General features: G+C 42.9%; 2 protein-coding genes across 6 annotated transcripts in view; one reads left to right on the forward strand and one right to left on the reverse strand.

Moving 5' to 3' along the window:
* ABLIM1 (actin binding LIM protein 1) overlaps positions 1–21,518 on the reverse strand; it is a gene marked incomplete at its 5' end in the record, with an annotated part of 210,397 nt that extends 188,879 nt beyond the window's left edge. For 2 of the 4 annotated variants that reach the window (XM_082052511.1, XM_082052513.1), the window contains one exon: positions 18,004–18,129. Coding sequence is in view for 1 of the 4 variants with exons in the window: in XM_082052502.1 (XP_081908628.1) it covers positions 10,680–10,692 (13 nt within the window). Of the gene's footprint in view, positions 1–10,679; positions 11,041–18,003; positions 18,130–19,978; positions 20,046–20,647; positions 20,787–21,201 lie in introns of those variants that run through there. The other 2 variants (XM_082052514.1, XM_082052502.1) reach the window with 2 other exon arrangements.
* Positions 21,519–21,527: 9 nt separating this feature from the next.
* Positions 21,528–26,416, forward strand: part of FHIP2A (FHF complex subunit HOOK interacting protein 2A) — a 33,704-nt gene continuing 28,815 nt past the window's right edge. Inside the window, exon 1 of one of the 2 annotated variants that reach the window (XM_082052494.1) lies at positions 21,528–22,242. In XM_082052494.1, coding sequence (XP_081908620.1) covers positions 22,198–22,242 — 45 coding nt within the window. In that variant the 5' untranslated portion in view covers positions 21,528–22,197. The remainder of the gene's footprint in view (positions 22,243–26,416) is intronic. The other variant, XM_082052495.1, reaches the window with a different exon arrangement.

A 26,416-nucleotide genomic window follows, 5' to 3' on the forward strand; every position in this document is an offset into this window, starting at 1 on the left:
CCCTCCCCATATTGGTGTCAAGACATCATTTTTTTACCCTAGAACTTGGAAAAATCTCAGAGACTCTAACTCTTCTATGATCCATTGGCTGCATTTTTGACATAGCATTTATTGCTGGAATAAGAAAATGAGAACACACTAAGTAAACTGAGCTTTCCCGCCAGCATGAAGGAAGATATATTCTGACTAAAACTGTTAAGTTTGGAACTTAATAGCATTACTAGTGTTTAGGCAGCAATGATGATTCCTGTGGAATTTATTTTCTCATCCTGTTATTCCTTCTGTCTCTCCAATTTCACTTACATTAAGTGAATTTTGTAAATAGAAAAACTAGTTGTTGTATTCATGAAAACACTTTTGATCAGTTCTGGCTGCATCTGTGGTGTTCTTTAGATAAGTCAGAAATCAAGAGGATATCATAGCTGATCTCATAATTAATCCATTCCCAAAGAGTTAACATAAGACTTCTGTCAGTATTATGCTTTCTAGTTCCTTTACATTCCCCAGCTGATGGGGTTTCCTAATTGTCCTAGGAAATCTCTTAATACTTCTGTGTGAAACTTCAACTTGCAGTGCAAAGAAAGCATTAGCAGAAAAGAATTAACAGTGTATTCAAGGAAAACAGCAGATTGTACTCTCAAGTAGCAACACAGACTGTAACTCGGCAGGATGGAAACACAGCCGGGCTGGAGATGTTCATCTCCATGAAGATCAGTCCTTTGCTACATAAACACGGAAACATGGCACCAAACTTCATTTTATATTTTTCCCCTGAAAAGTCATATGCTTGCACGTGTGTTCCCCCCTCCCTTCCCAGGCTCTATGCTGTGTGATATAGATAAAGAAGCAGAACTTCATCAGGCTGGGAGAGAAACCTAATTGCTTAAAAATCAGAGCTGGCAGAGCACCAGCTCCCACATGAGTCTGTGAAGCGTTCAGAGGTTTTAGGCAGCTCAGTTTTACCTACGGCAATTTCAAACCAACACTTTCCTCCACTCCCTTCAGAAAATCACAAAAATATTTGCAGCAAGTGTAAGGACAGTTGTTCCAGTGCTCTCCTGGACTGACTGCTGGGCCACTCGGAGCGTCCCAAAAACAAAGAAATCAAAACAAAAAGCTTTTTGACATCGGGACACTTATTGTAACTCTCCAAACGTTCTCTACTCCCATCTCTTCTGATCTATTCAGTTTCAGGGCCAGTTCTGGTCTGTGTCAGTTCCGTCTCTGTAAGAGCTGGAAGAAGGATTTCCAGGGACACTCTCTGCCCTCACTTTTCTTCAAATCTGTCTCTTTTGCTCACTGTTCTCAGGTGCCCTTCTATTCTATTCCACTCTCTCCAGCTCTTACTCACCATCTCCTTCACCCACTGCTCTCGTGACTTGTCTCCAGAGGAAAGTGTAGGAAGCAAATTTAACAAGGGCAGAACAAGGCTTAATCTTGACCTTGCTTCCTCAGAAAACTGAGTCATAATCTGTATTAGTAACACACAGTTCTTGCTGGACCTGTATATTTGGAGGGAGGGTTCAGCTATGGAAACTGAGTATCATATAAAAAACATTTCACGTAACTCTAATGATCTTTCAGAAAGGCAAATAGTGTGGAACAGAGAATGAATTAATCTCCTCCCCTCTTTCAAATGGCTGCAGTGAGCACAGGTGATTATAGTTTCTTTAGTTGCTTTCTATACACAGACTCCAAATCTGTTTCTGTGTACACATACACATTCATACGCACGCACAAAACCACCAAAGGGATCTTTGCGGGGATCAGCCCTTCCCTGCAGGCCCAGCCACAGCACCCATTAGTTTCGGCTGGCTGCCTCCTGACCTGCCCCTCGGGCAGCAGCGCCAACAACCTTTGCTAAAAATACCTCCTGAGCATCATAAATAGCAAGATGGTAGGATTCTTAATCCCCCTTCAGGCACGCAGGCTTTTTGCTTTTGATAAATACGCAGTGGCAACAATGGACAGAGAATAAAGTGCATCTTCTAGCACCGGTCTGCTTGGCCTGTGTGCCTGGCAGAAAGGAAAAATGAGAACTCCCGGTATCCACAAAAGCAGGACAGAGAGGGAAACCGCTATCGCAAAAAGTCCGGAAAATCTCCCAAACCTAAATTTTGAACATGTTTAGCATAATAGGATTTACTGCCCAAAAGACAAGACCAGTGTTATTAAAGAAAACTTTCCATCTGCAGATAATCTACATTAAGCAGGGAGCCAGACAGCAGGAGAACACACAGCGAAAGAGGGGAGAGGTCGAATCTTGCCCTGCTTAACTTCTGCCCCACCACAAACCGGGCAGAAAAAGCCACAGAGCCTGGTGGAAGGAAGAACAAGATGTGGCCCTTCCATGGCACCTCACTCTTGAAACACGGTACCAAACCTGACACGAACCTCTCAACATCCCTGCCGCACAGATTTGAAAAACCCCCACGTTATGTAGGGACTGAGGTCATGGTACATCTAGATATACAAAGTACATTAAAGATCATAAAATCAACCACCATTTGAGTCTAAGTTTTCAGCTTCTCCTTACTGAATGCATTATGGGTAGAAATCCAACAGTTCCAAAGAAACTTTACAAGTCAGCTCTGTTAACCCTTACAATTCTGCTATTTTAAAAAACCTCAAATTATGAGGAATAAAAGGTTAAGTGGCTCTTTTTTTTGTTGTTTAATTCTTCTTTAAGTTTTAAAATATTAAACCTAGAAAAAATTGCCACTGTCCAGCCACAGGGAAGAGCATCACAAGCTGTGTTTCCTACACAAACATGTATAGGAAAACATTTACTATGTTGCAAGTATGGAAAGAAACATGGTATCACTGTGGTAACTAGAATACAGTCACAGACATTAGCCACTTACATTTTTTAAATTGTAAATGACATTTTCAGAAAGATAGAAAGCAAGATAATGGCATCATAATTTTATTGTAAATTGATCGTATTATATATGAACATAATCAGTTAATCAGAGCCTCTTTCTCTGAAACACTGGCCTCCAAATGTGGATTACACATCCAAGTACACAAAACGTTTTTGTTATTCATCTCAAATATCAAAACATCTGGCAACGGAAACCAGAAAAAATATTTACAGACATTTTTGGACAGAGATTACTTCAGGTCAAGTCAGCAAGCATCCCTAAGCTGCAATCGTCACATTCTTTTTTCAGTTATTTTGGATTTAGCCAGTGTTACTAAGAGAGAAATATGACATAGGCTTTTTACAGCAGCTGTCAGTTCAGCAGTGATCAAAGTTTTATTAGATCAAAGTCTGGACTGGATAATTTTGGGATTATCTCCAGCTCATAAGGTAGAATAAATAGTTTTGGATAACCACATATTATATAATAATATTGTCTTCTTGCAATAAGCTTTGTTCTTATTTACATATGCCACAGGTTTTTAATTGATTGTTTGATTATCATTTAATTGTTTTATTGGCTTCCTAGGACAATACAAGAGAAAAGTACACAGCAGAAAGCCATAGATGCATTCAAATCCTGTCTCATGCACCTACATTCATATGCATGAGGATATTCATGAGAAGAGGTGAAACTAAGATTAAAACCAATCAAACTGGGCACAACTCCAGCGAAAGGTAATAGGTCTTACAGCTCTGCTCATCAGAAACCACTGAAGACATCTACAGGTTTCTTTTTACGGAACAGGGACATTCACACACACCTTAGTACAGCCTGTTCATGCGTGTACACATCCTTCTGACTGGGATAAAGAAAGTCCTCGGCAGAGAAAATTAGTATACTTACATAATGTCAGCTTTCATTAATAGGCATAAAAGATCGCTTCATGATGGGTAATACTCTGCATAATTCCTTGTGCAACTAAACCTAATTTTAAAGGTGCTTAGATTTGTGCTTCACTCAGGTGTTCTTCCGTTCAAGAAAAAAAACGGGTTTTCTTTTGGTTCTCACTCCAAGAAAACCATTGATTTACACACTGTCTATTGACCATAGGCTCAACTATATCCCTGTTCCACTGAACAAGGTACTTACTATTATCCTCAGTGAAACAGCAAGTCCTAAATCCATCTCTTCTTTTGCATTCTAATTCTATGAAACTCATTCACCTTTCACAGTCTTTATTGAAGCCAAATCTTCCACAAACACAGGTTAACAGAAGTGGGAGACCAGAGAAAGGCAGACTTTCTGATGCCAAAAATAAACTGAAAGCTTTCATCACTGGTTGAAAAGAAACCATAATTTGAACAGCAGTTTTCCCGACTTCTCTTTTGATCAAAGATGCCTCATGCGAGCCTGATGTGATAGAAACAAAATCAAGTTTATAATAACAGTAATTAAAGCAGAATGCTTTTACTGAGTGAAATCCCACAGTCCTTACTCATACAGGACTTACATTGGAGGAAAGAGTAGTTAAAATGAGGGCACATTAGAAACAACTAAGTTGAGGTTTCATGGATAGCAAAGGGAATGGCATGTACTAAAAAAATGTTACAAAAACTGTTTCAGCTTTGCACTTTGGATTAAAACGTGCCCATCTCTATGACAATACACGAATTGTTTGTGCAGTTCCAGAAACAAAATAAACCATCTTTATTAGTAAGGAAGGAGTGAACCAAAACTTCTTATCGTGATGTGCTCGGAAAGTCCCCTGTGATAAGACGGCTCACTTCTCTAACTGTCTCCAGAAGGATCACTACTAAGCACCATGCCGGTAAGTCACCAAGAAAATGTCTATGCCCGTGAAACACAAAAAGACCCTGTTGGCTTCATCAGTCAACAGCAACATGTACCACACTTCTCAGCACGCTCCAAAAAGAGCTAAGCACAGGTCTAAGGGCTTCACGGAGTCAGAACCTCACAATCTGCTGACTGACTTGCACGTTTCTTCTCTCACCCCCCTGTAAGTTGAAACTGCAAATATCCCACAGGGGAAGAAAATAACCTTACTTTAGAGAACAAAATAGCCTCACTTTAGAGAACATTCTCTTTGGATGTTTCCTATTTCATGCGTTCCCAGAGCGCCCCTTGGTCACAGCATCTCTCCCATGTCTCTCAGGCACCCCCCAGCACAGCAGGGATCCCAGCACCCCTTCTCTGAAGGCAGAGAACATCCTGGTGTCACAAAACACTCTGGCTCATCATACCTTTTTACAATCAGTCTTTTTTAAAATGATGACAACAAGTCCTCCTTCCACTTCAAAAACATAGATCTTAGATGAACAAATTAATCATTTTCACCAAGTGTGAAGTGCATGCAATCTTTTCTGGCCATGGCCAAGTAACTCCAAGGCTATGTCATCTCACCACAGTCACCACCACAGCTGAGTTTGCTGAGATGGGCCACAGCAAACCATTCGCCACAGCACTGAAGTCACCATATGCTGCAAAATCCACACAAGAAACTAGGCAGGTAGTCAGGGAGCTCCCATTCAGCCCTCGCTAATGCTCCGCACCATCAGCACCACCCTGACTTTAACTCAATGCATGCACATGAACAGCAGGCATGGTGTTGTGGATGTGCCTGTGTTTCATGGTTTACATGGAACAAACTGACTCACCCAAGCGCTAATTCTGACTTACAAATGGGAAAAGGAGAACGTAAGTCTCCTCCATCACAGGTGTACCTCGCTGAAGCCTTGTTTACAAATTAAAGATTTCCCTACATACCATATGGTACTGGTAAACATACAGAATGTAATGCTCAATAATGTTTACAGTATTGAGACTCTAATTTGAGTATGAGCTTCTAAAAATTAAGTTCTGAAAACATGCCACAATAAGGGCTGAGCATTTAAAAAATGTGCATCTCACAGAGGTTTTTTCTCCTATTTCTGTGTAAGGTCTAAGAGTTTTCTTTGGGTTTTAATGAAGAACAACACCTAATTATAAAACCATTGTACCTAAACGGCATATGATAAAAAAATAAGGGGCTACTTGCTGGTCATGGAACTTATCAACCAAAGTCTGCTTTCCACTGTGTGCTTCTGCCTTTACACTGCAAACCTAAGAAATACTACACCAGTCACATGAACTAACCATGTGTGGTTTTCATTTTACTAACAGATTAGATTAAAAATAATTCAAAATATTCAATCTGAATCTATTAAAGAAAAAAAAATCCCCAAAAGATTGTTTTCAGAGACTGCAAAACACATGAGGTTCTGGTGTTCTTCACTAAAAGCAATTTTGCTGGCTTTTCCATCCATAAGCTGATGCTTATTTTCCTTCTGTGCAATTCCTTTCAAAGCCATGCATCTAAAATAGATTCTACCTCATTGTCCCAGTTTCCTCTTGTTGTTGCCATTAGTCTATGCAACTTTTTCCATGCATTCAGGACTAATTTTCATTAATCACAAAAGTTAAACAGCACAGACGAAGCTTTGTTGAGGGGGAAAAAAGATGGGACGAGAGACAAAACTTAAAAAGGAGCAGCTTAAAAGAGATACTACTGATTAAATTGTGCATTTCAGTAACATTTTCTTCTTCCTCATCAAAACAAAAGCTCTACCAGGCCTAAAGATTTGGCTGCAGCTACTGATTCTCATGTACAGACAAGTACAACTTGCAGTGACAATCCAGGTGCTCTGAGCTACTTAAGCCACTAAATTGAGGTTCAAGCCCTATAAGAAGTAACTAGAGAAAAAAAAAACATAAGTCTTTACACATATTTGGAATAATCATTTCACTTCTTGTCTCACCTGTAAAATGAGGAGAAAACCTCCCTCACACCAGTGCTAAGGTGATTTATTTGTCTGGAATGAGAAGGGTTTGATCTACATTTGTTAGAAAACCAAATAGGAAAAGACAAAGATTGTATTATAAAATAAATTCTTAAGCTAAACAATTCTACTACTTTCACTATTGAGTAGGCTTAAAAATGTAATTACCTTCTCTATAACACCCACACTTGCAGCAACAGAGTGACACAGTACAACTTGCTAATATTAGACAGCAATAATATTTCCTTAACACTGGCTTCTGTCAAAATGCAGTGATTTTTGTTATGGCACAAAAAAAGCCTAAAAAGACATCACTATTGATAAACGTCCTATTTCACATGCCTTCTTTTTCCTGAATAAGTTGCCTACTAGACTAAATACAGCTCACGCTAATTCTTTCAACATTTAGAAATTTAGCAAAGATCTTCCTACTGGGCCATAGCAAACACTACCATTTGGGCCTGTTTGCTCTAGCATAACTGAAGATTGTAATAGTTAAAAATAGCCATTTTTCCATTAACGTAGACCTTCATGATAACAAGTAGTTTTGACAGTTTTTAAGCAGTTTGAGATAACATGCACAAGTAGGTCACAGTTATACTTGGCTTTAGAAAAATGTCTTTCATCCAGGGGATTTACAGCTCTTTGCAAACAAGCCCTTAGGTAAGCAACAATCTTATAAGGCTTCCTCCAACACCCAAATTCAGTCATGTTTGAGTCCTAACAGCAACTACTTAACAGCAGCTGAAAGCAGAATATGAAGCTTTTTGCAATCTGCAAAACTGAAAAGCCCGACTGACGTCAAGAGCAGCTCTGCACGGATCCCAACAGGCTGCGGAGCCCGGCCTGAGAGCCCTGGGAAAGGCTCCAGCTCGACAGGGAAGTGAAAAGGGATTTTCAAAGTTCGTTTCGGCTCCCAGTTCAATCAAGTCACAAGATTTCCAAAATGATTATTTCTTCAAGCTTCTGGGAATACTCGTCGACGCTCTTGCATCTGGCATGTGGTCAAAACATCTGCTAGAGCTGTACTAGGAGGGAAGCGGTGGAAGAACGTTAGAGACCTTACACTTCTGTAACAGCAAGGGGTGAGTGGCAGGCTTGAGGGACTGCAACTACCTCCTCTGTGAAGGGTGGAAGAAAACGAAGAATAATTTCAGAAAATTCATCTTAAAGCACAGGTGAGCCATTGGTCCTCACAGCAGCCCCTATGAAAAAATTAGCTACCATTTTTTTGTATTTTACAAATAGAGAAGCGTAAAACTCCTCATTCAGAGTTCCACTTGAAGCAAAATTATATGAATTTGTGTTATCAGTTATACTTTATGTATTGACTTACAATCTGTCATAGTGTCATTGACTATATGGGTAGTTTTGGTTGAATAACAACAGGGAACTAGAGCAGAAGAGTTAAAAGGAACGTTCCAAAAGTACAGAGGTACTGCTGGATTTCAGGAGTTTCTTCTGTCATCTCTCGCAGTCAGTTCACTAGACCATGCTGCCTCCTGGAGCAAAAGAGATGAATAGAGAGCTGCACAGATTGAACACTGAGAATATTGTGGGTTTTCTACTACCCCTTGAATATCTTCTGCAGTTTAATAATAAAAACGGCACAGGTGAATGTTTAACTCATTTGCTATTCTTGTTATGTTTGGTATGTAATCAACAAGCAGACAGCTCCAAGTGCCTGATGCATTCAGAATAATAACGACCACCTTTCGGACAGCTAACACAACATAAAATATTAACAATCAATATTCGCTGAGCATGCAAACCCCAATGATACAGTGGTTTTAATAAGACTGCATATGCATGAGGTAATCTGCCTTCATGAAGCAAAGGGCTCCTATCTGACATTTGAACAAAGCCCTAAGCCCATACTGACTCATTTCTTATTTGAGTTATGTTCTTGTGAGTAACCTCATTAAGACCCATCATACCACGTAAGTGTGTAAAAGTAAGTTCATATGTAAGATTTTTAACAGCAATAATGTTTAAAATGGTTATTAGTAACAATGGTATATACTGCTTTATACACAAATAGCCTTTGGTCAGTACTGAATAACACTACTTACTTGCACAGACATGCTTATTTTCCAAGTAGGTACATTTGTTAAAGCATATATTGATAGAAATTAATATCTTAATCTATTTTATGAATCTTATTCACCACTTCCCTGAAGTCCTACAGACTCTCTCTCATTCTCTCTCTCTCAACAATTAATTACTCTGAAAAAAATAGATGGCAGGGGAGAGGCTGAGAAAGAATTCACCCTTCTTCTCCAGGCAGCTCTCCAGCAGAATTTAGCAGGCATCAAACATCATGTGTTGTGCAGATGAATAGGAACGAGGGATGGTGGGGGGGAGGAAAAGGGAATATGGCCAGTGGAAACGTTCCCTGGCTTCCCATTCTGTACAGTACTGTTGTGGGGAGTCATCTGCAGAGCTGAAATGGCAAAGTTTCTCTGTCGCTTCCTCAAATCCAGGTACCCCTTTGAAGACAACATGTTATAAAGCTTTGCTGGGTTTTCCCCACAAGTACTAATGCAGCCTTAGCACAGCACCGAGGCTAATATTGTTCTTCCAGCAATTGATTCTTTGGAGACCGATATGGTCCATTTCTTTCCTAAAGCAAGGATAACACTGTGCCATGAAGAAGGATGCTGCTCTAACACCATTTATTATTTATATCTGAAATGGGTGTGATGCTTTAGGAATATGGTCCTAACCACAAAATGCTGACAACCTTTCAGCAGTCGCCCGATGCCTTCCATGTGCGTGAAGCTCATCTGGATGGCAGCAGGAATCCAAGCAAATGAAAGAGCTGGTACATGCTGAGCACTATTTAATAGATGCAGAAAAATAAAGGGATTAAAAAAATGTATCCCTATATTCAGGAGTTTGTTAATTTGTAATACATAATTTTGACAAAGTATTTTTTCAATTTGGAGATAACTCAGGGGTGTTTTGACTTGTCATTATTGTGCAGGTAATTTTCTCTCTTCCTTCGGGGGAAAAAAAAAGAGATGCTTACAAGTATTTCTGCTTTGTTATGACAACGTTCAGAAAATGCTTAACTTTATGCCTCCAGCTCTTTAATTGCTACTAACTATAATAAAAAGAAAATTAAAAACATCACAAAATGAAAGCACCAGTCTAGGGCCACACCTGCATCAGTTTCTCAAATCGGAAGCAGAAGTTTGGGAAGAGGCAGGATCTGCAGTCAATCTGTTCATCTCCAGCCCAAAATTTCCCAAATGCACCGTCAGAGCCTACGCACCAATTCATGCACAGGACAAAAGCTATTCAAGTTTAGGCCATTATTAAAACAAATGCAAATTTGGAGTAAAACTTCAAAATATTAATTTCAAGCTGGATGCAAATGTCCACCACCAGAGGTATAATCTGCCGATTGGATTTAGCACCACACCCTGAAGGGATCTCTTGCTTTACAAACGACAGAACAAACCAGATGCCTCAGCAGCGCTCAGCAGACACACCAGCACCAACCAGTTAGTATTTCCTAAGTAGTAATAACCACCGAGTTCTGACCCCAAACCTCCCCCACACCACCATATTCCTTTCTCTGCATACATACGCTCCCATCACCATCTAAAACGCACCAAACCGCCGCACCACCACCGCTGCCCCCCGTCGCTCCGGGCGCTGGGAAGAGGCGCAGCGGGTCCCCACGCCTCGCCCGGCAGGTGCGGGGGCGCCCTGCCCGGAGGATGCTCTGCGGCGCCCAGCCCGCTCCGCAGCCCCAGCCGAGCTGCACAATGGCACCGGGGAGGACACGGCCGGTGTGGGGGGGGAACCTCCTCGCCTCCCTCTGCTCCGAAATCGCCCGCGCAACCTCCGCCCAAGCGCAGCGAGCCAGGCATTGCAGCACGATCAGGCGCCCAAGGTCAAGCGCGGTTCCTCCGCCCGCGCCCCAGCCGCTCGCAGGGACGCGGAGCCCGGGGCGGCACAGACCCACCTCTGGCAGACATGGCTCAGCCGGGCGAGGAGCCGCGGCGGCGACAGCGCAGGGACCGCGCCGCCCTGCGCCCTCCGCGGCGGCCGATGCGGGGGGCGGCGGCGCTGGGCTGGGCCGGGCCGGGCGGGTCCGCGCCGCCGCCGCGCTCCCTCCCTGCCCGCCGCGCTGCGGGGCGGCGCCGGGGGCCTCCCTGCGGGGCGGGGATGCGTGGGCGCCGGTGTCCGTGGGTGCCGGTGTCCGTGGGTGCGGGGCCGCGGCGGCTCCCCTGAGGCGTGACTGCGCGGCGGGAGCGGGGGGGGGCGCGGAACACGGCGATGGTCGCTGCTGGTTCGGCAACCGGGAAATGTCGCTCGGCGGGGGTGCGGTCCGGGCGGGGATGCGCGGGGGGAGAGCCGCACCGGCAGCAAAAGCACGGCTGGAAAAAGCACCGCCAGACCTTGTGCTCCTTAAAGTGCTCGGGTAGGCGGGTATTCTTCTGAAATCACTGCCAGTGCTGCTCGACAGCAATGCAGCTCGTTTATGATGTGACACTGAAGTCTGTGGCACAACTTGAAATTCACCCACGGAACAGCAACAGAGCAGAGCAAGTATACACATGCATTTCTGTATGTGAATAGGATATAAACATAAAAATTATAGCAATGTTGCCTTAAATTTTGGCATTAACATACAGAAAAGAGGACTCAGCTTCCTCCAAGCACTTTAATAAAAGCAACCAACTGCAAAGCACCAAAGAAGACCATCAGCAGCTAGCGGACACCCCTCCCCACGGTAGCTGAGCCTCCCATCTAATAAAGCCAAATAACTCCCAAGCCACACTAAAAAGAAAACCCCTATGCCACCCATTTATTAGATGCTGGCAAGAGTTAAGCAAAACAATGATCCAGTTCGTCAAGAACAACAGGTTAGAAGGCCACATCAGAATAGTGAAATTAAAACATTAGAGCTGACTCTTATCAATTCCAGAAAGAGCAACAATGAACTAAGAAACAGAAAGCGCAATCTGTGATGTTCAGTGAGGAGCCAGCACACAACCTAAGTGACAGGAGAGACTGAATCACACTCCTCCACGCTGCTCTACCATACACTATACATCTTCATACTAGCATGAAGCCTACACAAATTTTCCATCAAAATAACTAATTACCAAAATATTCAAATGTAAGAGAGGTGGCAAAAATCGCATCACTGCGTGTCTGCAGAGCCGAGATGGGTGCTAGTAACAGGTGTTCCCACTGCTATTGGAAGTGCAGCCCGGCCAGTGAATCTGCTCCATCAGAGGATCCCCTGGCAGTGCTTTATGCTGCTCACCTTCCCCATCACCCCCGAGTAGGGAGTGTGTATGTGTAAGAAAGCAGGGAAGTGGCAGCAGAACGGACAGCACACACATGCCTTTTCCTCAGGTGATAAATGCACAAGAAATGAATAGATATGTCTGTTTCTCTACTGTGTCCGTGCTCGCACACAGCAATGACTTATAGTCGCATCCAGCTCTATTTGCCGTGGATTACCTCAGTGTCTCCCACCCTTCGGTTCAATCGTACTCATGTTGTTCTGTTTTCTTGCCCATTGCAAATGTTTCTGAATCCTGCAACAGGAATGAAATAAATCTTAAGTTCTTCCTCTCCTTCCCAACTCCTATGGCATTATCCTCACTTGGTGATCTGACACCCACTTGAAAAACATTTCCTTTCCATCTTCTTTTCTGAAATGAGTAGAATTTTCCACTCGCAAACAACTCAAGTTTTCCTTCTTGTGAAAAAAGTGAAGGTTTTCCTCAGTCAACGCAGTATGACAGCATTTTGTATTTTTAATTGAGTCATTTCCTATGCACTTCCTTCAGTGAGTTTCTAAGTAGCACTATCAAGGGTTCTCCCATGTGGCACTTAAGAGGTGGCTTTAAAAAAGAAAGGCTCAGGAACACGCAGAAATTAGCTTTTTAATTAAGAACTTCCTTTCTTTATACTGCTAGGAAGTAGGAAGGGAAAGACATTTGTAACTTGGGTTTCTATAGAACACAAAGACTTTATTCCATTTATTGTGTAAAGTTTCTAAGGCAGAGAAGTTCAACAGACATGTTAGAGAATGCTAAAATGGATCAGATACTGCACTCATTTATTAAAAAGAGCTTTTAGCTGCATTTCTGCTGGAATTGAGGCTGATAGAATTCTATTTTTCTGTCTGTCCATCAAGTTCCCTTCAAGAATTTTCAGATTTGGATATGGAGAATTTCAATTCAAGTTGATTAAAAGGTATGATTCAGAAAGAGTTCTACAACCCTACAAGTTCTGTGGAAATTAGCACAAATATTAGAATAAGTTAAATTAAATGAAGGAGAAAATCTGCAGTGGGAACTCAACAGTTACCATTTCTGGAAGATGTGTCTTTACTAGCTACAAGTACCAGTCAGGCAAACTGCACATGTGCAGCTGAATCAGCTCCTGCAGTTGCTGTCTCAAATGCTGCCAACGTGGAAGGGAGCTGAAGAAGGCAAAAAAGGGAGGTACAGAGAATAACCGAGACATCATTATTACTGTTTTACAGATGAAGACCTCAGATACTTAGACAAAAGATGTTGAGTCAGGTAAGATGGACAAGCCAACCCAAGAGTTCACTGCTGCTTCTGCAAGGGACGGCCACATACCCTCCTGTGTGCTCCCTCTTTTCTTACTCCAGCCCTGCTCCTGCTCCTCTCACTGCAGCACCATCACCACTGGTCTGACCCTCAAGGCTCATTCATTAGCAAAAAGCTGCTCACTTTCTTGCCCTGGGTTTGCTTTCTGCCAGATAAGGATACTGAAGAACAGAGAAAGAAACCAGAGGCTCAGATAAACAGCGGTGCTGACAGAAAGCTAGTGCAGAACTGCACAGCCAGGAAGGGGTGATGAGGAACCATTAGAAGGAAAAGAGATGATCCTTTTGAGCAGCAGCAAGCTGTTGAGCTGTTTGATTGACCGAGCCATTTCCTGACTACTTTAAAAGTCCATTAAGGAGCAGTGATTGACGCTGGTTTATTTCAGGCACCTACCTGAGGCTTCTGAATTAGTCAACTGGGAAGCAGGATCCTACCTCCTACATTTTCTTACTGACTATACAGACAGACTAGGCTTCAAACTCAGATAGTGGGAAAATAAAATCCACTAACACCATCTTTTAAAGGTATTTGTGCTTTAAGAGATGCAAACAAGCACCTTGGGATTTTTTAGAGACACCAAACAGATTAATATATTTTACCAAACAGCAGGTGTTTTCAAATCCCCTGTTGGTATTTTCAGATGTCTAAATGCCCTTGAGTAGCGAAGTATGTTGTCCAGCGTCACAGAGGAAATCTATGTCAGAGCAAAGAACAGAAACTGCATCTTTAAAGGAAAGTATCCTAAATATTGGACTGTATTCCCTGTGCAGCATACCTTGCTGTCACTTAGCCACTATGTATATATATAAAAAACTCTTAGAAGAATTATAATGTCCAGATAAGGCACTGAAGGCTGGATTCGTAAGTTTGAAATGTGAAAACATTAATCATTTTTACTGAACTCTTAAGCCAATACATTGTCCCACTCATGATCTGCACAGCAATGTGGGTGAGAATCTCCCACTTTGCTTTTCAGTAGCTTTTGGACCACAACTCACCATGCTATCAACGTAAAACGTGACAGATACTTCCTTCGTCAAACTTCACATTAGCAAAGGTGTTTATGAATAAAATACCAAAAATAGCAAAGATTATTAATAAATCATAGTCAAAATCTCTCTGCACTCATACACATGGAGAAAGTTTTAGGAATCAGAAGCGAAAATCCACCTGTAGTTGCAATTACAGTAAGATGAACTCTAAGAAGCGTATATGTTCTCCTGTGAACAGTCATGCTTATATGGGATAGAAAGCTTGGGACCAACAAACTTAATTATCTAAATCGATGTGAAAGTGCATCAGTGAGTAACTTGACATCTGATCATAACAGATACTTAGGTTCCTTCCCATACTTCTGAAAAACAAACACTACTGATGCTGTCTTAGTTCCTCAAATGCTATTTTCTTTACAATTATTTTCTCCTCTGAACACTGCATTGCAGGGCCCTCTGGCTGAGAAGGATAGAAGTGGACAGGCCTCCCTTCAGAGCACATCAAGATCATTACTTAATTAGCTGGTGGACACAATTTGAGCTGAGAGACACAAAGTACTGGCTCTTCTTCAGGAACTGAATGCCTTGTTTCTTGTCATAGTCAGTCCAGGCAGCAACCCCTAGTCCCAAACCTGTCACTCACCAGTTTGACAGCTAAGGCACGTGCCTGTGTGTAGACACAACCTCTTAGACAAAATCTGCTTGAAATTCTGGTGACTGTTTCACAAGGACTCAGGACATACTTGTGAAAGAACATGGGCCAAGCAGCCAAAGTCAGTGTCTTACAGTCATGCTAACAGTAACTTGGAATCTTGAAAGATTCCCGAAGAAATTTGGAAAAAAGGAAAAATGCTTTTATCCTGTTAGTCTTGTCCAGTACAGTCAGGTACACATATTGTGGATATTTTCCTTCTCTTGACTGTTGACATTTACCAACAAACTTATCTGTTGTGCATGTGAGACATTTAAACCTCAGGTCTAGCTGAGTTTTCTCATGCAATTTTTTCTTTCTATATGTTTTAAAAAAAAAAAATACCAGGAGGTTTAATTTAGTCAAGCAATTTTTTTTCCTTTTTGGTCCCCTTTTGAATCTGTTGGATTTTAGGGCTGATGTTCATTCTCTGCAACATTCAGTTGTTTACTTCACAGCAAGTCACGCTGATAGACAGAGATGCCAGCAGATGACTGAGTTCTCCAGCTGAGCACATCGCTGGCGTAAAACACGAGGGCAGGCTGCCCTCTGCGGGCTATGATCTACCGCCGGGATGAATTGTTTTGCAACAGCTCATGGAAACTGCATAGTGCTGGTACAAGATTTCTATGCCTGAACACAGAATTTTGACGTATGCTGTACCCGTAACGCCAAATATAACAATTGGCTTACGGCTGCCTGGTTATCACTGCCAGAAAGGGCGAAGGAAATGCAGACTGCACGTGTCTGGTGCAGCAGTCATACACCCCAGGTACAAATAACAGCTGGATATGACACCACCTGGGAATTCCCAGAGACCTACAGAGTGGGGAGAACAGCTTCTGAACACAAAAGCAGAGAAAATAAATGGATGGAAATACTTCTCCTAGCAGGTGATCTGCCAGGCAGGAATCAAGGACCGTGCCTTACAGCACCACTCCAAGATCTAATCAGGAACAGGTTCCATTAAATTAGGCGTATTACAAACACAGGGCTGCTTACTTCAGCATTTCACAACGTGAGGACTGAATGTCAACCTAGTCCAAAGCAGCCTGAGGCAAAAAAAAAAAAGGGACAAGCAACAAAAACATTTCTGGATGATCCCAGATCTGCTACAGACTTCATTTTCTTTGCTTGCCAGTAGTGCCTCCAGCTCAGTTCCTTAGGGGCTTCATCCAAGTGCAGACGCTCGTTTCTGCAGGGCTGATGACTCAGAAAGAATTACAAAGGATCTAGTTGTACATTTTCTGGAAATGCAGTTTGGCTCAGAGTACAGCTTCCAAGCATGAAATTCTAATTGGAAGTGTTCAGATGGCTCCCTCTACCCTCATCCACAGGTAAAATAATGCAATGGTGATGTACATGGTCACTCTCACCTCTTTGGGAACTACACAAAAATTCAGTCAGTTGTCAAGAAGGGCCAGTCTTTGAATACAAGACCTTTCCTAAATTCACTGGGGTTTAGCTGTTGCAAAGACGCAAATGTCATGTGGGATATGATAGCCACAGGGGTAAGTCAATGTCTTAGTGAAATCAAACCAGTCCTGTAGCTTCAAATAACATCATTTGAGAACCAAGTGGGACAAGTGAACTGCTAAGATGATGGGCTGTCATGTGTAGCAACCAAAGCTTTTACAAGCCAAGTAACACACAGCAGTTAACCCCAGAGGTACCATGACTAGTTGGTATACTGATTCATTCTACATAGGATACATACGGTTATTTTTTCCCAAAAATAGCTATGGGGGATTCTCTCTTGCTGCTTTGTGGCTTACAGATGAAATGAGGTCATCTGTGTCATCTGCAAGTGAGAGCAGCTTCCTACCAAGAAGCCATGAATGGAATTCACAGGAGTTAATGGTCACCTTCCTGGTGTAACAAAATACTGAAGAACATCACTGGACATTTGTCATGTAACTGTATGGACAGTGAACATTAGTATTTGGGCCTTTCTAGACAATTGTGCTATCAATAATTTAAAATTAATAATGAAGCCCCTACTGAATACCTTGCATCATAAATATTTTATACATTTGCTTCAAAATTAAGACATTTTACAATACCAAAATTTATTCTCAGACACCATGAAAGATTTCAGTTATGTCTCAGGACAAAGAAATATGAAAGGAAACTGTCAAAACCCTAATTTTAATTGTGGAGAACTGCAAAAGAGAGATCTGAAAGTTTCTATACTTGCACAGTAGTAGTGTGCCTGAACTATTTTGCATAACACATATTGACTACCAGGATCAGCTTTTGCTGACGATTAAACAGATTATGTGATGACATTTTAGGCATTAACAGATTATACCCCTAAATCCAAAGATGTAAGTAACAATGAAATCTTATCATGTATTAGAAAACAAATAATGCAGTCAGAGCTGATCTGAAAATGACTTTGAAATCTCTTAGAAGAGTCAAGGCTAAGCACGAAAATTATCCACAGAAATACATTCAGATTCCGGTTGCTAGAATTCCCTCTCTGCAGATACACAGACAAATAATTGAGGGACCCAATGTATAGCAGCTGGACCACTCAATTTTTTTTTCCAAGATTTTGGGGCAAAATACAGTTTTATGTCTATTTATCCCACACTGAGACTCTTGCAGTGTCAATATAGCATAAACCCAGATGTTTATCCTTAATCTCTTTGCTTCAAGCCTCTGCTACCACAGAAACAAGTAAAGTTGTGGTCCTGCTAACCTGCAGACTTCAGTGAAATTGGCTAAAATCTCAGTGACCATATTTGAGAGTATTTTATCTGGTTTCAATAACTTATTATATGCTAACACTTGCAGATACCATATGCAAGAACATTAATATATTTACTTATAGAGGAAAGCTTGGATTATAACACTTCCAATGGAATAGAAACATTTGAGGGAAACATGATGTCTTTGGAAAATAAATAGCTCATTTCACTGACAATATGTACTTCTGACCTCCTCCTGTTCTCCTTTACAACCCATTATATATGCTAAAGCAGGGTAGTATGGACAGTGTACCTGAAGTACAGATGAAATATCCTGCTGGGAATGCATATTAGTCCATCCAGTTCAGTGTTGTGTCTTCCACAGTAGCAATGAGTGATGGCATAAAAAGACACTTGCAGATGTGACAGGTAAGCAATTAGACAATAAATTAATGACTCAGAAGTTTGTAACCCATCAGAGGACGAATGTCTCTACAGAAGGAACAGATGTGCAGATGTGGAGCAGGATGCACAGACCAGGAAGTACCTGAAAATGGGATTTAAAGAAATACTGCATAAGCTGATTACATAGTGCTACTAGACAACCAGCAAGGAGGGAGGCGCTGCACACAGCTGAGAGCACAGACAACCAGAAAATTCATGACAGAAAATGGCAGTAAAAAGAAGCACATACGATACCACATATGAGACACTGATTAAATTTGGGAGAAGCATTGTTTGGTCTTCAATCCCACTGTGTGCTCTTCGGTATCCGATGCACAGAATGCTCACTTTCTATTAATAAAGCCCAGAATCAGAAAGGTATTAAGATGATTTTACATGTCTCTTTAGCCCTCCTCAAAAGCAGAGATCATGCTGAGCCACTAACACTTCCTTCTTTATTTCATCCAAGTAGTCACTGAAAACATAGATGTCAATCTGGTCATTATAAACACAATAAATTCCTGTGCAGAATATAAATAGTTGTTATGCATAGCTGTATTAGCAGGTTTTCATTCTAGAGTACAAAAATGTATCTTCCAAATTCTCACCCTTTCTAAAGCAAAAGTCCAGACTGCAAGAAGTTTTTCTGTAATGCAGACAAATACATCCATTAGGGACTGGCCTGGTGCCATCAATCTACATAGCAGAGAGATTTTCAGATAGAAAGGCTAGCACATTATCTCACTGTCTCACTCCATCTAAATTGATTTAATCTAGACAATTTCATTAATTTGCAAGGAGAAAAGTTAGTTCCCAAAAGCTCTATCAATTAAAACAGCCTCACTTTCAAGCTGTCTTAACTCACATTGAAGTGAAACATTCACTGCATGCGCCACCCCAAAAAAAGGAAATACCTCACCAAAAAACCCAAACAAAACCAGCAGAGCTCTGCTCTCAAGAGTATTAATATAAGGAGTAATGTTTGTGTTTATTTCAGTGGAAACAACATCAAGCACGAGCAGGTGAAAATGTACTGTTGCATATGACATTGGTAGCCTGTCCATAACTGAGTCACCTCCAGCTGCATCACCTCCAATGAGAACAGGAATTATCCACGCAGAACGTAACCTCAGCTCAGTTCTTTTGCACTGAAACTGGTGAAATAATTTTTCCATTGGTTCCCAGAGATCTTCATTAATGGGCTGCTGGTATTTATCTATTAAATCCTAGCTGTGAGAAATACGTTCATACACTTGAGATTACCTTAAAAGAGTATTAAAAGAAAATCTACAACTTTCAACATGTACAAGCACCACCAACTGGATTCTGCAGTACGGCTACAAAATCAAGATCAGTATATTAGTAAGTAAATGTAGGGTTATTTGCAGAGACTCAATTTGTTTAATAAGCTTAGGAATAATAATATAATTGTGGTATTTTCTTTGTTTCCTTTACTGCAAGGCATTTCATATTGAGAAGTCTTAATTAGAAGTCACTTTTACAACCAAAAGATGAATTCAAATCACAATGAAATGTTCCGTATTAAAAAAGTGCTTTTATATACATCAGGCACTCTTAGAATAATAAGAGGCCCTTAAGTACTAGAAAAGCTTTACCTCACCATCTGTGAGGAGGCGACTTATGATTTAATAAATTGTGAAGTATGCTTAGGAATATTCTCACTGTTATAAAACTGTCTCCTTTTATATCTTCATGATATCTTACTGTTTCTTTATGCATTCCACTGCACAGAGATGAAGAGGCCCAGGCACACCCAAAAGGCATTTTTGCAAAAACAAATGGATTGCAAAGAGCATTTTAAATTACCATGTTCTCTTGGATACCTTAATCAAGCACACATGCCTTAAATCCACATTTTCTTCAGAAATTATGCAGGCTCCAAAATGGTATCTATGGTGAGAGAATGGGAAGGTGCCCATTAACGTGGTAAACACCCTCACATTGATAGCAGAAAAGCTGTGCCGCTACTCAGCCCATTGCTGACAACATATTTGCATTCAAACGTACAGCTTGCTTGTGGTTTTTTACTGAAATCAATACAAACCTTCAATATGAACCATATAAACAGGCTGAATGTAGCTCCTGAACTGTACTTACAGTATAAAAATACTATCGTAAATAAAAATAAATACAAGTATTTACATATAAAAATATACATAAATATGAATAATACTCCTGATGCATTGCAAAACTATAGTAGACAACACTTAAATTCACCTGAAGAAGGGTTTGCCTCCTAGAGCACTTAAAAAGCCTAACAGAACTTTTAAAGTTAAATCGTAGAAGATAGGCACCTTCCAAATGTAGCATCCGTCCAGTTAATAATTACATAAATGCAGAGATGGTACATGTTTCATCATATGACCACCCACATAGCAAATTTACATTTCCTAAGAACATCTATAGAACATAACTTCAAGAACCCACAACAAGCAGATTAAAAAATAAAAAACAAACACAAAACCCCAAAACAAATACAAAACCATAATTACCTTATACATTTATGTTATTTGATATGTCTGGATTTTGAGAAGGAAATAGCTAGCTCTGCTCCTTAGCAACTTCAGCAAAGGTGTCGACATACAACTGGCATTTACTTCCATACGGTACTTGGACTGTGGCTCTTCAAGCCTGCAAAGCACAGGGGTAGTAACAACAGTCAGTACAGCAGAATCATTAGTAAGACTTCATCATAGGATCAACAGTCATAGTCAGACTTCCTAGATGATGCGATTTAAAACACAGCAGTTAAATAGTAGCTTTGTCCTGTCTTTTGATTCATGTGTCTCTCCTTGCTCCCAGATGTTCATTCATCTCCAAAAATTAATTACGAAGTTTTTCTCCATTAAGTACAACAGATTCTTTCCATTTCCCATACTGCTGTCACATCCTTAACGTTTCACTCTGCTCCCCCAGTGCCGAATCAATCCTGTTCCCCAACATCCATTTGCGCAGCGTCCAAACACTATCCCACGAATGGCAGCTGTTCTTAAAACATCACAGCGCCCACGAGCCACATCCTCAACCTCTGCTCAGCTCACCTCACCTCTGCTTTCCCTGCAGCATGGCAAAATTGGCAGGGATGATTTTTTTCTCTTAGGCTTGGAGGTGAAGTAAATCCCCCTTAGTTTCCTTTCAAAGTTGTGGGGGAAGAACCAGCAGTGAAACAGGTAACATATGCACAGCCACAAGCCCTGTCACGCTGTGGTTCCCTGTGAGCCCCAGGGACACAGCCAGGACCAGGCCAGCAGCAACATGTCACTGACTTTCTGAGTTCACCGCCTTTATCGCTGCTCTGTGGAAAGCCAGGTATGTCAACGTGTCCCTGAGGACCGCGCAGTCCCTGCAGACGGTGACACATCCCAAGTGTCCCAGCAAGCAGCCAGACAGGCACTCCCGCCGGGCCCGCTCCCCAGCTGCCCGTGCCAGGAGCGCGGGGAGGCCGAGCTGTCCCGCCCGCACGGAGCAGAGCGGCCTGTGCAGACACACAGCCCCGCTCGGAGCCTCACCCCGCAGCGCCGGGCGCCCCTTCCCGGGAGCTGCCCGCAGAGCCGGGGAGCGGCTTGGGGCAGCCCGGGCTGCGCCCCACACTGGGGATCCGGCACAGGGTCCCTGCTCTGGGCAGCCCCGGCACAAGCGGCCCGGTGCGAGCGGCAATGCCGGGGGCACGGCGAGCGGCGTCACCGCCCGGGCGGGAGGACAGCGTTCCAGGCTTCCCAGGACCCGGGCCCCGGGCCAGGCGGCGCCGGGCAGATTAGGCGGGCTGGGCCGGCACCTCCCCGCGGGGCGGTGGGTGCGTACGGAGGGTGGCGGCCCCTGCAGGCCGCGGCGGGGCGGACACCCGGAGCCTCGGCAGCCGGCGCCGCAGCCCGGCGGAGTCAGTGCCACGGTGTCCGCCGGCCAGCGAGAGGCAGAGCCGGCGGCCGCCCGCCCGATCCCCGCGGCCAGGCCCCCGCATGCAGCCCTCACCCTGGAGCGGCGGCGGCGGATCGAGGAGCTCTCGCGGTCCTCCCGGCAGCGGCTGCTGCAGTCGCGGGACAGGATGTTCTCCAAGTTCACCTCCATCCTGCAGCACGCCGTGGAGGCGGTAAGGCGGCCGGCGGGCCCGGCCACGCCGCGCCGGGGATGCGATTCGGGCCCAGCCGCCGAGCGGGCCCCGCGGGGAGCAGCGGCGCGGAGCGGGCGGCCCGGCCCGGCCCGGTCCCTAAGCGCGGTGCCGCGGGCCTGCCGCCTCCCCCGGGGCTCGCTGCCGGGGCCAGGGGCCTTGCCGAGTGGCGTATCCGCCGGCAGCCGCGGCCCCGCCGATCCCGGCTCGCCCGTGCCGCGGGGAAGGGCGGCGGAGGCCGAGCTGCCCGCACAGGCCGCGGCCAGCGGCGGCCCCGAGCGGTGCCCGCCAAGGGAGCGAGCTGCCCCAGCGCGGGCCGCGGCTGCCGGGAGGGAGGGAGCGGCTGCAGCCGGGGCTCTGCGGCCGGCCCGGCGGGAGCAGCCCGGGGCTGTCCCGGCAGAGCTCTTCCGAGCAGGCCCGGAGGCTGCGCGGGGCCTGAGGGCGGCCCCGGCCCGGCCGTGCTGGGCGCCTGCTGCACGGCTACTGAGAAAGGGGGTGAATTCAGCAGGCTAATGGGCATTTTCTTCTTGTCGTGGGCAGCAGACAATGGCTGTCGCTGTCTCTGGTGCTTTTGTGTGGTTTGGTCTCTTCCAAACCCATGTTTTCATCCCGGTTTCTTTTTTTTTTTTTTTTTTTTTAATTTGGGTGGGGTGGAAGGGGAAGCCGAGAGGACCTGGGGTTGTGTGTGTTCGGTCAGGTTTCATCACAGAGCCTCACGCTTCTGAGCCCAGGGCTGCCCTGGGGACAGGGAAGCACCAGGGCTTGGTTCTGACGCTGCTGCCATTTCCCTAGGCCGCGTCCAGCTGCCTGCTTATTTATTGCCTGTTTACCCTCTACACGATTTATTTTTGTTTGCTTTTCGGTGAGGTGGGTCCTGGTGGTAATGTCTGGGCATTCAGCACCTTTCTCAGTAAGCCAGGGTGCCTGTGAGACTGAGTTAGAAGAGGCGTATCTTTGGTTAGGTGCTAAAAACTGGTGGTGGAATAGTGCTGGCAGGGAAGGCGGAAAGTGTTGAAGGGAAACGGTTCAAATGGTTGAAAAAAGAGCTTGCATGGCAAATCCTGCCTCATGTGAGGGGCACCCTTTGTGCATCAATGTGTGCTTTGATGCTGCATATACTTGAGCATACGCTTGAATTATTTCTGCCTGTGGTTCTGCAGTCTTTAGCGGGACTGTTCAGGGTTTAAAGTTAAGCATGTATTAATTAATTGCAGGTTCCTAGTTTCCTCTCTTAGTGGTAAAGTGGCAATTGGAAATAAGTCTTTTAAGTAATGACCACATATGAATGCCTTCAATAGACAGTGCTTTCCCTGGAGGAGAAACAGAAATTAGTGGTTGCCTAACTAAAGAAATCTTGCTATAGTGAGATGTGCCACATTTTTGAATAAGAGTGGATGACCAAGAAATGCAGGAGTGAAGGAGAAGTTATTCTTTTAGGCTTACCGATCCAAGATAGCTAATAAAAGTTATTCCTAGAAGAACATTTGGATTAGTGATGTGTACAAAACAAACCCAACAAACAAACACACCCCCCCTTCATTTATTTGAGATCCATAAAAAACTTGGAAAAATGAATGAGAATTAGTTGAATGAAAAAGGGGAAAAGTACAGTTAGTAGGGACTAGATGATCTTTATTAAGAATGGTGATAAAAAAAACTCAAAGAGAAATAGAGTTTGATAACATCACTCTGCAAGTGACAGCTATCAAACAATATGCTGTATATCCTTATTCAACTCTGGTGTCCCTTTTAGAATTGCCTTACCCTGCTAACACCACTGTGATGGATCTCCTTATAAAAAATACTGCACTAAATTGCATTTGCAGGGTTGTGACAAATACCAAGCACCACATGCTAGGAAAGAAGCATGGAATCACAAAAGCAAGAGCATGTTAAGAATGTTTCTTCAGCTGTGAAGTTTGATCTAGTAATTCAAGTACAGAACTGAGAAATAGAAACTTTTAACCAGTTTGGGGGCTGTATGTGACTTCAGATCATAGTTTCATTCTCTCTTTAACTGAAGTATGCGGGCTATTGAGCATTTCTACTCTGAAAATGATGGCGTAAATCTGAAAATTGGTGTAAATTCTAAATATTAGAGAAGTCCATCATGATGCTGCCTGCTGTTTTCAGAACCCCTAGAGATTTTGGAGTGGAGCAAGTATAGCTCATGCAACCTCAAGTGGACCCTGTTTCAACCCTCAATATTAACAACATAACTGGTAACTAAGATATAAATTCTCAAAGATTTTAGGTTTCTACATCCCAGAGGAATTCAGCTGCAGCTGAACAGGTTTCAGCTGAGCTGGACACTTAAATACAATCCAAGTGCCTAGGCTTGGCTTTCACTGGGAGGATGACTTTAAATCAGGATGGTTGGATCTCCCCTCTCCTTTCTCCTGCATGTCACTTATAAAAATGTTCCTGTCCTGCCTCTGGGCCTGCAGACTGAGAGATGTTTTTAAATAATAATAGTTCCTGTGTTACTAGATAATCATTATCTTCCCCTCAATATGCCACCTCTCTGAACTATGACGAGGAGTTCCAAAGGTTGATGGTCTAATACACATGGGAGTATTTTATGAGGTTAATCTTAATGAATCTGTGACAGTTTATATACAACTTGTCTCCAAGATGTTTGCTTTTTGCCATGCATTTCTGATATACTTTTATCCTAGATGTATTCCAGGAGTGCCACATTCTCAGGAATGTACAAAATGTAGTGCACAATAACAAAGCAGCAAGTTAGACTTCTTTTTTTCTCTTATCTTGTGCTCTTCACTCATATTTCCCTAGACAAAATAGCTTGTCTGTAAAGTGGTCACTCAGTCTTCAAAGGACTTCTGTTTGTGTTTGATTTGGGCTGTCACGAGATGTTTCATCTTAACAGTGAACTCAAAAGGATGTTTTTGAGCTGTCTACCTTGAGCAGGAAAAATATGATTGTTTTTGTTTTGAATTTTGCAATTTGCTGTCAAACAAGATTATTCTGTCACTGTCTCAGTATCTGGGAGTGAATTTAGATTTTGGTGTCTGTTGCACGTTTTTGGGACCCCTCTCTACCAACCTGTTAGTCCACTGTATCTCTTACACTGGCACCTTAAAATGCTCATATGTAGTTTCTTTTCTGTTCATGTTTTGAGGCAAAGCTGAGCTTTGAAAGAAACTGAGTCACTTGCTACAGGTACTAGTCCAAAATCATTAACTGCATAACTGCTCAGAACAAGATTTATTCTTCTTGAAACCACTTTACTAGATGTAATGACCTTCCATTACCGATTGCTTTGATATTGTGCTGCTATTAACAAATTATGATGGCAAAATTTAATACATGGCTTGCAAGCATGTGCAGTCTTAATTTTATACTTGAAAGCAGTGACCATTATAAACTCTGTTCATTCCCCAGCTGAAGAAATAAAGTAAACGTTCAAGCATTAGTCTTTTTTCAGATTTCCCTCGGGGCAAAACTTCACACTAGTAAAGTAGTAGGACTGAAGAAAAAAATCAAGCGACTGCTGCAGTTTTCCTTGTTTTAGTCAGGGGACTGTGTATGGACTCTTCATTTCTGCTTTCTTTTTCTGACCAGACAGTACCTGTTATTCTTTTATACAGTGTTTTCTTTACTTTATGGACTAGTCCAAAAGATATTGCAGGCTATCAACAGCTTTGGTTGTTTCCGTTCTTTTTGTAGTGAATTGCACTTCTGAAAAGCATATGTGAAAAATAGGACAATAATTTTTAAATGCACAAGGAATTGCTGTTAAATACTGAATATTTATAGGTTTCTTTGCTCTTGAAATTATCTCCTACCTAAACACAAATTCTATATACTTCTGAAAACTACGTGGAATTGTATTTTGGACAGATTTTGTAATGAGCAGACTGTAGTTCTGGTCAAAGATCGATAGTTCTCCTGAGAACAGCACTTTTTCTGGGTTTGATCATTAGTAACGTATTGTCACCAGAATGATAAGGCAGCATGTGTTAAATTTAGCTCGTAAATGAGAACACTCTCTCAGTCCCAGGAGCTGGACTGCTGGAGCTGGGGACCAGATGGAAGAGCTAATCAATGTCTGCTCAAATGGGCTGGTTTTTAGGAGTGTTCAGTGAGTTTTGGCTATTTGATATACCAACACCTACGCTGCAGTCTTTAAGAT

Source organism: Streptopelia decaocto, assembly GCF_964273445.1.
Source record: "Streptopelia decaocto genome assembly, chromosome: 5".
In the NCBI taxonomy this organism is placed as follows: Eukaryota; Metazoa; Chordata; class Aves; order Columbiformes; family Columbidae; genus Streptopelia; species Streptopelia decaocto.